The sequence below is a fragment of the Tauraco erythrolophus genome, chromosome 25, assembly GCF_009769465.1.
Source record: "Tauraco erythrolophus isolate bTauEry1 chromosome 25, bTauEry1.pri, whole genome shotgun sequence".
In the NCBI taxonomy this organism is placed as follows: Eukaryota; Metazoa; Chordata; class Aves; order Musophagiformes; family Musophagidae; genus Tauraco; species Tauraco erythrolophus.
Genome location: NC_141489.1, coordinates 1,762,935 through 1,775,142, shown reverse-complemented (window position 1 = coordinate 1,775,142; position 12,208 = coordinate 1,762,935). Strand labels below are relative to the sequence as shown.

At 54.6% G+C, this 12,208-nt stretch overlaps 1 protein-coding gene across 1 annotated transcript in view; it reads right to left on the bottom strand.

The window, feature by feature from the left end:
- Positions 1-11,760, bottom strand: part of EPOP (elongin BC and polycomb repressive complex 2 associated protein) — a 63,346-nt gene extending 51,586 nt beyond the window's left edge. The window contains 16 exon segments of the mRNA XM_086626314.1: positions 9,516-9,718; positions 9,721-9,868; positions 9,871-9,974; positions 9,977-10,262; positions 10,264-10,344; positions 10,346-10,626; positions 10,629-10,745; positions 10,748-10,788; positions 10,790-10,836; positions 10,839-10,912; positions 10,915-10,993; positions 10,995-11,125; positions 11,212-11,542; positions 11,544-11,587; positions 11,590-11,691; positions 11,694-11,760. Of these exon segments, the coding sequence (XP_086482440.1) occupies positions 9,516-9,718; positions 9,721-9,868; positions 9,871-9,974; positions 9,977-10,262; positions 10,264-10,344; positions 10,346-10,626; positions 10,629-10,745; positions 10,748-10,788; positions 10,790-10,836; positions 10,839-10,912; positions 10,915-10,993; positions 10,995-11,125; positions 11,212-11,542; positions 11,544-11,587; positions 11,590-11,691; positions 11,694-11,760 (2,136 nt within the window).
- Between the last annotated feature and the right edge of the window lie 448 nt (positions 11,761-12,208).

Sequence of the window (12,208 nt, the reverse complement as noted above, 5' to 3'; positions counted from 1 at the left end):
TTATTCCAAAAGGCTCCTCAAGGAGAAAAGCCATCAGGAGGGTCCGGTCAGCACCGGGGAGGGGGCTGCAAACCCCCTGCTCTGGGAGGGGGCACTGGGAGGGTCCTGCTGCCTCCCCCCACGGCCCCGGTACCCCTCACCCATCCTAAAAGAGATCACGGGGCTCTGCGACAGCACTTTAAATTATATATATTATATAATTATATATTATTACATAAGTGTGTGTTATTAAATGCAGCTGAGCACGTGTGCACGTGCACGAACACCCGTAAAACAGAGGGGAAAAGTTTGTGGTGCGGAAAAATCCACCACGGGCTCCCCGATACCTTTTTTCCTGTCGAGATTTTTCTCACATTTGAAAAAAAAAAAAAAAAAAAATCTATTTTGAAAACCTCTCCTTATCTTTACCGGCAATTAATTTCAAGGAGGGGTGTTCGATTTTGACAAGGCCTCTAAACATGTTAATATTTGAAGAAGGGAAAAGAAGTTGGGCATTAATTATTCAGGTATTAGCAGGCACGCTGACAGCGCAGCCCGAACGATTTTCTGTCACAAACTGCTATTAACGGATTTTTTTTTTCCTCCTCCACGGAAGTATTTTACAAAGTCTCAGTGCCAGCGTTTTTGCCGAAAGAGTGAGTGCTGAAATTGCCATTATAACCATATATCCATTGCACGGATCTCCCCTGTAATCGTGTGATTAAAACCCAAATGTACAATATTGCTAATATTGCAATGAAACCACCCTTTTGGGGGCCTGACCTGCACCCCAGGGTCCTGCACCCCTCAAAGTGCCACATCCCAGCCTGCATCCCAGTGCCCTGAACCCCCCAGGGACTCACATCCTGACCTGTACCTCGAGGTCCTGCACCCCCAGGGACTCGCATCCCAACCTGCACCCCAGGGTCCTGGACCCCTCAAAGAGCCACATGCCAACCTGCATCCCAATGCCCTGCACCCCTCAGGGACCCACGTCCTGACCTGCACCCCAGGGTCCTGCCCCCCGGGGATCACATCCAGCCCCACACCCCCTATGCCTCACCCCACCCCGCGCCCCCCTGTCCCCCACCGCAGGCAGGACTGGCGGGGGAGGACATTGCTGGGCAGCCCATCACCAGCTGAAAGAGGCTTCTCCCCTGGCCCCCCCGGGTGGCACAGCTGGATGAGGCACAGCTGGGGGGAGCACAGCTGGGGCCGCCCGGGTTCACAGAGTTCAGGCCACAGAGATTTTAGGGTGAGACAGGGAAAACTGACACCTGGGGACCCCCCGGCCGAGCCAACAGCTGGCCCTGCAGCCCCCACCACCTAATTAAGGAGCTGCACGGAGCGGGGGCGGCCAGGGGACACCCCCTTTCAGCCAGCCCAGGGCCGCATCCTGCCCAGCCTCGCTCCCCAAGGGTGCTGCTTGCCGGCCAGTGCTACCTGGTCGCCTCCTCCTTCCCCAGCTCCCTCCGTGCCATTTACTTTTCTCAGTCCTGAAAAAAAATTAAATAAGGAAGGAAATGGGGGTGTCGTGGTGTCATCCAGCCCCATCACCCCACAGCCCTGCCGGGCGCTGTCCCCATCCGGGATGGGTGACTGGTTCCCAGCAGCCACCCTCAAGTGACACCCCGTGTCCCTGGGTCAGTTTGGGGGGTGCAAGAAGCTTTCAGGTATGAATATTTCCCTTGAGGCACCTTTCAGAGCAGGGAATCCCACCTGGATAAATGCAGGGGAAAATGGGAATTAGCAGGAAAAGAAAAAATACACGTGTGGAGGTACAGCATGTGAGTTATTCGCAGGGTGAAGGGAGGGAAGGGAGGATCCTTCGTCTCTGCAGGGCACCTCTGGTCCCACGGGCACCCAGAAGGACACAGAGGGGGGCAGGAGCAGCCCCAGCACGTGCCCCCATCCCTAAAACGTCCCCACTCCCCCCAGGCTCTCCCTGCCCCCTTGGGGGTTATTTGCTTCCGTGTGTATTTATGGATTTCTGCTGGTGGGAACTGATGGTGAGGATCCGAGCACCATCCCACCAGAGAGAACAGCAGCTGAGGGGACAAGTCCCCAGCACCCACAGCTCGGAATAACCCTGTTTCCCAGAAAACCACCTTGGCTCAGAGTTTTCCAGCCTGGAAACAGCTGGGGAAGGGCTGGGAAGGGGAGATGGCAGCACCCCACACCTCCGGCCTCCCGGGAACCTGCTGGCCTCCCTATACTCCCCCCGGCTTCCAGGGAACGAGCTGGTCCTGCGCACGCTTCGTTGGAGTTTCCTGCTCCCAAAATCCAGATTTGGTGGCTTTGGATTCACTTTCTTCCCTTGTCACCCATGTTTCTTCTTAAGCAGCACCGGGAAGAGTAACCCCAGCGCCCACAAACGCGACGCTGAGAATATATAAAATCAGTTAGAGTTGAGAATATAAAACTATAAATCTAACAGCAGCATTTTTTGTTATTTCCCTTTTTTTTCTATTTTTCCCCCCAAAATATCATCTCTGATGAGAAGTTAAAGAACAGTTCGGAAACAATCCTCAACTTAGACCTTTACCATGAGTCGAGGTGGGTTTTCCGTCGCGTTGGAAACTGCGGGCAGCCAAACGTGGGCCTCGATGCTCCGGCGGGATTGATTTCAGAGCACATCCCGATGGGTCACTTCTTTTTTTTTTTTTGTGACCTGCTGCTTCCATGCAGAATCCCGAGTTTCCTACGCAATGACTTCAGTTATTTCGGGGGGGGGAGTTAATCACTGTAACGAATGGTTAATTACAAGCAGTCGCCCAGGCAGTTGCTGGTATTTCCAGCTGATTAAAAGGCTGGATGAGCCCCGTGTGTAAAACTGTAGGAAAAAGTGGAATTTAAGGTAAACTCCCCCACCCTGAGTGTGCAGGGTGCATGCACCCCAGGGACCTACATTCCAACCTGCACCCCAGTGTCCTGCACCCTGGGGATCACATCCAGCCCCACACCCCCTATGCCTCACCCCTATGTGCATCCAGCATGCTGAGGGGCCGGATCCTCCTGGGGACAGGGAGCAAATCTGGGCACGCTGCAGGGAGGCTGCAGGGTAATTGGGGTGAAACGGGGGTAAAACGGGTCAGAAAGCTAACACTGCCCTGACACCCTCACACACACCTTTTGGGACCCCCAAACCCCTCCTGGGGGTGAAATCCCCTGAGGGGAGAAATCCCTGGGGGTCACCCCAGCGCTCCGGGGGGACCCCTGATCCCCCCTTCCCCACAAAGCCAGCCTGGATCCGTGCTGTTTGCCGGGCAGGGCAGTGTGAATACCCAAGTCGGGATTTAATGGCATTTTCCCTCGTCCCCCCTCACCCCCCCGGGTCCGGGAAGGGGAGACAACCGGAGCCCCGCACCGGCCCCGAGCGGTGGGGGGCGGCCCCGGCCCCAGAACCTGCTTTTCCTGACAAAGGACAGGCGAAATCCTCCCCCGGTTTTGGAGAAGGGGGGGAAGGATGGGCACAGTTTCCCATATGGCCTCATTTAGGGTAATTTCTTTCAATTGCTAAAAGCATAAACTCCACCTATTGAGCCCGTAGATTTATATGGAACAGCTGAAGGATCCTCCAAAGGCTTTGGGGGCTGCCCGGGAGGACCGGCTCCCACCTTCCGCAAAGGTTGACAGATAATTTCACTTTTCTTTTTTTTTTTTAATTCATTTTTTGCCTCTCCCCCCTCCTTTTTTTTTTTTTAAGAGGGAGATATTGATAACACGGGAGTTAGAAAGAGCCTCATAACTCACAATAAACCCTTGTCCGTTCGCTTCTATTGACTCCATGTAAACATGGTAAATGAAAGGCCTTTAGTGACACTTAATCCCTCACCCCCCCCCCCCCCCCCCGCTCCCTCCCTGCCCCCTGCCCTGAGAGGGGGTTACGCTGCTTTTTTTTTTTTTTCTCACAGCTTACTGGTTTACCGAGCCCCTCCTCTCCTATCTAATTTATCATTAACACCCTGACACTAAACTAAATAAATGCAGCAGCTTCCCTCAGCCCCCCCTCACCCCCCACCTTGCTCTGGGGCTGCAGATTCCACCCCCCCCCCCCCTTCACTTTTTAGGCAGGAACCAGCCGTAAATCTACGGGCTGGGGGGGGGGCGGCTTGTAGCCTCGTCCCCGGCAGGTCCCGTGCTGGTCCCTGCAGATAATTAAGGTCATTATTAAATTACCTTCTTTAAAAGATAATAATAATAATAGCGGGGTCATTTGGTTGCGATTAGAGCCGGGGCGGTCTCGCCGGGATCGCCGCCTCCCGCTCGGGCTGATCCCGGGCTTCGCCTCCCGAAATTTTAAAGTGTTTTTAACTGGGAGTCCTTTTGACTCGGATTCTTTTCCTCCCGGCCAGAAAGGCGGAAGGGGATTGGGAAAAAACAAAACAAAACACACAAAAAAAAAAAAAATTCCGCAAAGAGTTTTCAAGCACCACGTTCCCGGTTTGCAGATCGATATTCTTGCGGAATTTGGATTTCGGTGATTTTTGAGGGTTTCTACGTGGCCTCCTGCCGAAGTGAGGTCATCGGATGATTTTGTGGCAATCGAATAATACACAGTTATTAATCACAACTAATGAGGTCCTGGCTGGGGGTGTGTTTCATTTCTTTTTCCATTTTTCTCGGTTTGGAGAGATAATCTTTCTGGCTGCAGAAGAGCTGGATAAATGTTTCCCAGGTCGGAATTTCAACCTTCCAAACTCATACCCAGAATAACAGACTTTAGGCCCCTTCTGACACATTGAACAGAAAAAAAAACCCACACTTCTGGTCTTTGGGTCGCCTGCTCTGATCTACGATTTGGGTGTGGACCCGGCTCTACCGATGTGGCTCCAATGGGATCTTCCAGCCTTCGGCCATTTTTTCATATGGCAGGGATTTAAAAATATATCTGAAGTGCTCCTCCTGTAAGGGGCACTGACTCCTGAGGCCCTCAAAACAGAAACACATGTTTGGGGAACAGTCTCCGGCCTACAAATTAGAGGGACGGAGCTATTGATTTCCCATCAAACGTTGAGGAAAAAGCTTTCATTTGGGCCAAATTTGTCCACAGAAACACTCAACACCCCCCCCCCTCCCCGAGCAGCCGAGCACGTGCACGCACACCCACTCGCACACTCACACGTGCGACCGACACACACGTGTCGCTGTCACGACACGCAGGGACACGCTCACGCACGCCAACGCGCGTGGAGCGGGCACACGTGGCCCACGGGGGTCCGGCACGCGGGAGGGTGCCAGGCTGAGGGGTGGGTGCGAGCAGAGGAGCGTACTTCATGTAAATAAAACACGCACAGCCAGATGTGCATGGCCACATGGCCACAGCTGTGTCTGGAGCAGCGGCCCAGGCGGATACACGCTCCCTCCGCGGCACGCGGGCACACGCACGGCCCCCGTGGGTGCACGCACACACGTGCACTGCGTGTGCAAACGTGCAAGCACCCCCGAGAGCACCCACACCTCCCACCCCCATGGGGGCGCACCAGCCAGCGCATCCCCCCACCCGGCATGCACCCACAAAAAGGGCCAAATATCAGCCAGTTCTGTGAAAAAAAAAAAAAAAAAAAAAAGAGTATTTATTTCTCAGCCTAGATTCCATATTGCACGCAGGAATTAACACTTTCATCGTCATACACTTACAACAACTTCAAATAAATAAAAATACAGTAAATCTAAACAGAAAACCCAATACCTGGCTGGAAAAGGCTCTTTCCTCCCCTGGGTTGTTGTTTTTAAATGTGTGGTTTAGGCCAGGGTGGCGGGGGGAAAGGCAGCATTGGCCACTGGATGTGCCCAGCCCGGGAAAATAACTCCTCTCCCCATTCACAGCACCCCCTAAAAAATAAATTATTCCTGGGCAGAAGCATCCCTGGATCCAGGGGTCCAGCAGAGAAGCACCCACGAACTGACCGACATTTTACAACCCACTGGATGGGAATTTTTAATCCAGCAACGCAAAGAGAGAGCAAAGGTCCCTGAAACCCCCCAGCCCCAAAATAAACCCTCACAAACCGCGATTCCCAAGCACCACACCGTATCCAAGCTGAGATTTTTCCTGAGACTAAAGCAGGCTGCGTTTTTTAAAGCAGCACCCTTTCATAAAAGTTTTATTTTTTTTTTTTTTACAAGATAATTTCGGTTTTCTCCTACCTAGACAAATATTTTTTTTTTTGCGGGGGGGGGGGGGGATAAAATATCAGTTTTTGTTCCTTCTGCACCCGTTTGGAAGTAAAACAATGTCATAAGGCCGTTGAGAAGGTGCTTTCTGTCCTGGCGATGGGAGCTGATCTTTTGCTCAACCCCAAAACTCGTTTGTCCCCCTCCAACGGCTCCCTCCTCCCGGCTCCCTGTGGCCGCAGAGATCTTGCTTCTTCCAACCAGTTACCACCTGGGCTTGGTCATGTTTAAGTCCAAAACAGGCTATTTCAGAGAACAGTTTGAGTTTGCCTTTTTTTACTTTTTACTTTTTTTATTTTTCGATTTACTTCCGATGCATCGCCACCCCCCTCTTCAGCCCCTTACCGGGGATTGTTAGGAAGACGACTTTCTTTTTTTTTCTTTTTTTTTTTTTTTTGGATCGCTTAATTTCCTTGAAATATATTTAAAAACAAACAGGGGGAGGGGAATTATTATTTTTAACGATTATTGTTTGCTGTGAACGGGACGATTTTGCTGCTCGAGGCTCAAGGTCTGTTTGGGTGGGAAGTTTTGAGGTATTTTGTAGTGAATTCACAGCCCTGCTACACCCCCCCCCTTTGCATTATATACAGATATCTACACCTCCACACGCACCCACGGGTGTGCGTGAGCGGAGAAATAACGCGCGGGCGCGTAACGTCTGCGTGTGCGCGCACGGACCGCGTGCTCGTAGTTTTCCGCACTCCCGCGTGTACAAACGCGCATATATACACAGAGATAAACATCCGTGGAACCGCACACGCGGGGGTGCCCCCTGCCCGCGCCCCCTCCCCACGCACGCACTTCCCGAGGTGATTATATCCCTTAGAAAATATTCCTGAGTTATTTGGCTGTTACTGCCCGCGGCAGCCGGAGCTGCGGAGTCTGGGGTTTGCTGCTTTTTTCTTTTCTATATATATATATTTTTTTAATTATTTTATTTTTTAGCATTCATTCCCAGCGTGGATCTCGAGGGGTTTTTTTTTTTTTTCTGCCCGCTCTCCGCGGGCGCGGAGCGCGGCCGCCCGCTTTGTGCAGCCGGGGCTCCGTTCCACCGACCAGCCCGCAATTTATTTTAAATTTTATTTTTTCCTAGAAAATACATTTTTAACCCGATCCGGATTTAGGGGAGTCGCGGGCAGACAGCGAACGATCGTGCTCGGCGATTACACGGCAAACGGGCGCCTTTCCCGCCCCCTCCCCAAAAAGCGTGCCCCCTGCCCCCCCCCGCGACTCTGCCCTGCGGGTCTCCCCCGGGGGGCAGACCGAGGGGAGCAGAGGGGGTTGCGGGGAACATGCGGGACAGAAAATCCCCCATTTGCGTGATTTCTGTGTGCGCACCCCGAGACAGCGATGCGGAGGCAAAACTCCTCAAAATGGGCTTTTCTCTCTCTCCTACACACTCGCAGGGTTTAGGGTGGTTTTTGTTGGGTTTGGTTTTGGTTTTTGTGGGATTTTTTTTTTTTTGTAACCGTCCACGGCTACGGGTATGAAACCTGAATATTTCGGAGACAGAAGAAATCCCCCTTTTTGCTCAGCATGGGAGGAAGGGGAGGTGGGGTGAAGTAAACAAAAAAAAAAAAACAACGCAGTTAACCAAAAAACCCGCTAAAAACCCAAGTAAAACAAACATTGCTTTTAGCAACAATTCACCATCTCCAAGAAAAACAGCGCTTAACAGATATAAAAGACGCTTGACCTTAAAAATGTCCTTTTTTTTTTTTCTTTTTTTTTTAACCACTGATGGAGTTAAACCAAAAAAAAAAAAAAAAAAATCGAAACGCGCCGTGCCAGATCTGAATATTTTCTTTCGAATTCTGCGATGATTCTCCTTTCCTCCCCTTTCCACGGGACGCAAAGGACACTGTGAAGGATTTTTTTTAGGAGGGAGCCAATTTTTGAAGGACTCTGAAGGAAAAATAGCAATCCCCGAGCGGGCACTGCGTGATCCCCGACCGCGGGCTGAGAATATTTTCTGTTGCAAAGAAGAGGCAGAAAAATAAAAACACACACCCAGCGCCCCAAATAATAATAATTAAAAAAAAAAAAAAAAAAACCACACACATCAGCTTTGATTTGCCCAACGTTCCAAAACAGAGCGGACTTCAGAGAGCCCGTCGGGCTTTGATGCCAAAGCGGGGTGGAAGTCACATCAGAAATAGTCAAAAGAGCCAGTTACAAAGCCACTGGTTCGCAAGAAAAGTTAAACTGGGATATGATTTCCTCTGCAGAGGAGAGGACACATTCCCTCCGCATTTTTCCCGCATTCCACTCCGGAGCTCGGGAGAGATCAAATTGTCCATCTGTACTCTATTGCTAATGCTCCTGGATCCTATTTCTTGTGCCCGTAAAGCTTTTACAGGCCTGATACCTTTAGGCGATCCGAGTTAGGGTTATTATCCAGCAAACAACTCACTTTTTTTCTTTTTTCTCTTTTTTTTTTAATATATGTGCAGCAGTTTCAAATAACTTCCCTCTCAAAGCCTCCTGTTTTCTTTTAGCAAACAGAATTTCCTGGTCTTTTTAAAAGTCGGTGTTTTCTTCCTGTCTCTTAAGTAGACAGAAAACATTACATTGCTATTAATATAGTTATTTGGAATAGCTGCTCCCAATTTCGCCGGGATTGACTCGGGCCGAAAAGGAGTGTTTATGCTGCATGACATCATTATTTCTCTCTGCGTGTGATTATTATTAGTTTAATCCAACGTATTTATGGAGGAAAAGGGAGAAATTAGATCTATTCTTTCCTCTTTTTTTTTGGTATTTGGAGGGGGGGAAGAGGGGGCGGCGGGAGGGGGCGCGGGCGCTGCCGGTCGGGGCGAGCTCTGCTCGGCGGCGGGAGGCCCTTCGCCCCCCCCTCCAGCTCCGAGCTGCGCGCTTCATCCCAAATCCCTTCGCTGGGAAAAACCCATCGTGTTTCGCAGCTGGGGGGGGTGGGGTGGGGGGCGTCCCTCCGCCCCCCGTGGGTTCGATCGCACGTTTTAGCTTCGTCTCTTAAACTCATCGCGAAACCGGTATCGGACCCGGGCGCACACACGGACAAAAAAATTCCACGTACCGCCCCCCGGCCGGAGCGGGGAAACCTCCCATCCTCCCCCCAGCCGAAGCCGTGCACACACTCACTCGCACCCCCCAGAAACGGTCCAGCACCCCCCCATCCCCCCGGACCCCCGCACGGCTCCTCCGGGCACCCACCTCCCCGTCCGGGAACCTCCGGTTCGGGCGGCCCCGGGGCTCTGCGGGACGGAGGGGCCCGCTCCCCCTCCACCCCCGACCCCCGGGGCACCCCGGCCCGGCCGCCCCCCCGCCCCTGGGCCCTCTCCCGCCCACCCTGCAGCTCTCATCTGTTGCATGTAAACCTTTCCTCCGGGCCGTCCGCTGTCCTTAGAGATCCTCCAAGCTATAGCCCCGGAATTTGAGGCTGGGGGCACCGGGATAGCGTTGCCCCCCAGGTGCCAGCTCCACAGCGGGTGAGTTTTGGAGAGGGCCCAGGAGTTTTTGACCCCCAAAGAGGAGGCAGGACACAAGTCCCCATCTTCCCCCACGACCAGGGAGGGAATAAGGGGAAGTTGCCCATGAGGCTGAAGGAATTCCGAGGCGGGGTTGGCCCGGCGCTGCCGAGGCGTTTGCAATGAGTGTTTCCCTTTTTGGCATTCCTCCTTTGAGTCTTTTGTGGCCTCCCTTTAGAGGAGCTCTGTTGCCTTTCTGCCTCAGCGCCTCTGCAAGGCGTCTGCGCTTGGCATTCCTTTCCGAGCCATTGCCTTTCAAAGCTTTGTTTGACAAGGTGCTGGGGCTCTCTGCTCTTTTGGAGCCGGGGGGTTGAGCTCTGCGGCTTTACAGGGCTCCGTCCTCCCTCCGTGCCGCAAACTTTTCCCGTCCAGGTTGAACCCTTTGGCGTAACACCACAGCTTGGATTGCCGGATCAGCCGGTCAAAGTGCTCCCGTCGGGGCTCCCCCGTTTCCCCCGGGGGTGCCGGGCCGAGGCTCCCTGCCTGCTCCTGAGCCGGGGGCTGCGGGGCCGAGCCCGGGACCGGCTCTTGGGAAGGCGCTCGCACGGCTGAAGCCCCGCTTTGCCTCTCCGCCTGGTCACTGGGCCTAACGAGCTCTATTGTTCGAGGCATCTTTGTGCAAATCCTTCCCTTTGGCGCAGGGCTCCGCGTCCCCAAAGCCTCCCTCCTTTTGTTGCGGATCCCCCCCCAGGGGTGCTGCTCGGGGAGGGGGGGGGGGAGGAGGAGGAGGAGGAGGAGGAGGAGAAGGAGGAGGAGGAGGAGGAAGGGGAGGCCTCCTGCTTTGCGTACAGCTCCGGCAGCGGCTGGGCCCCCGAGCCCAGGGCTGGAGCCGGGCTCAAACTTTCCAAAGTTGACGCTCGCAAAGTCCTGGCCCAGAGCTGCTGCGAGAGGAAGAGGAGGTTGGGGTCGGGGCGCAGGACTTTGCCCACGCTCGGGGGAGGCTCGGCGGGGCGCTCCTCGCGAGGGGCTCCCGGGGGGGCTGCAGCTGGAAGCGGGGCAGAGACGCCTGCCTGTACCGGGTGCTCTGCACCGAGTCCCCGCTGCACAGCGAGCTGCTCTCCGACTCCGAGGAGCTGCCTCCTCGCTGCTGCACGAGGTGTCCCCTTCCTCCTCCTCCTCCTCCCTCCTCCTCCTCTTCCTCTTCCTCCGACGAGTCGCTGGATGGTGGCGGGGGCTGGACCCACCGAAGTCCAGGCTGGAGTCCGAGTCGCTGGAGTAGCCGGCGGAGGTGCCCTGGCGCTTGGAGCCGGGAAGGCGGAGGAGCGGCCTTTCCTGGTGGTCGCGGGCCCCTTTTCCGCCGGGAAGAGCCCCTTGGCGCAGCAGGGACCCCCGCTTGCGCCGGCTCGGCTGGGCGAGCGCGGCCGCCTGCGCGGAGGGGTGCGCGGCCAGCGGGGTTGCAGCAGCGCCAGGTCGCGGGGTGTACCCGGCCAGGACGCCGGCGAAAAAGCTCCCCCGGCCCGCCAGCCCGCAGCCCCTCCGACCCCGGGGGGGCTTCTCGAAGGCGGGGAAGGCCCTGTGGAAGGGCTGCGGGAGCAGCGCGGCCGGCGCCGAGCGCGGCTTGGGGAAGGCGGGGGCAGCTTGGGGCGGCCGGGGGCCGCGGGAGCGCAGCAGCCGCCGGCTCTGCAGGGCGGGAAGCAGCTGGGGCCGGGGCAGGGGAAGAGCTCCCCCGGGTCCGGCAGCAGCAGCTGCTCCCTCCTCTTGCTCTTCCTTTTCCTCTTCCTCCTCCGGGGGCTGAGGCTCTTGCAGGAGGTGCAGAGAGCCTCCAGGTCCGCCTTGGAGATGAGGGAGCATTTCACCGCGCGGGTGGGCACCGAGTTGATGGCTTTGAGGGTCCGGAGCTCTTTGAGATCGCAGCGTCGGCTCTTGATCTTTAAGGTTTTCCATCTTTTTGCTGATGGTGGTCCTGGGGATATCCTTAAACAGTCGCTGAGGACCTGGGCCAAAGCAAACATCTGGGTGCCATTGATCTGTAAGTATCCCAAGTTTATCCCTTCGATTTCTTGATAGCCGGCATGAAAATCCCCCGCCGGGCTTCCCCATTGTAATCCATGGTGGCTGGAACAATTCCGAAGGTCCCTTCGCAGGTCAGGAACATTTGCAAGGAGCATTTACTTTGTCTCTTTCAAAGGGGGCATTGAAAATAAGGACATATTTGTTTCCACTCCCTGATCACACACATCCCTACCCCTCCGGAGAGGTGGGGGAGGGGGGAGGGCAGGAAAAGAAAATAAAAAGGAGGGAAAAAAAAAAAGGAAAAAAAAAAGCAAAGCCGAAGCAGTCGATCTCCCCTTTCAAACGCTCCAGTCAATGGTTCGCAACATCTTCCGAACACCGGTTCCTCCGCCTGTACCGGGGCTTGACTCGCGTCTTCCCCTCCCCAGGAAAAAAAAAAAAAAGGAAGAAAATAAAGAAGTCAAAACATCTGCATCCTCCGGGTTCCCCCCGGCCGGCTCCCACCCTGCGGCCCGCGCACCCCACCTTCCACTTCAAAAATAATCTCTTGTTGGGGGAGGTGGGAAGGGAGAGGAGGAATCAGCAAGGGC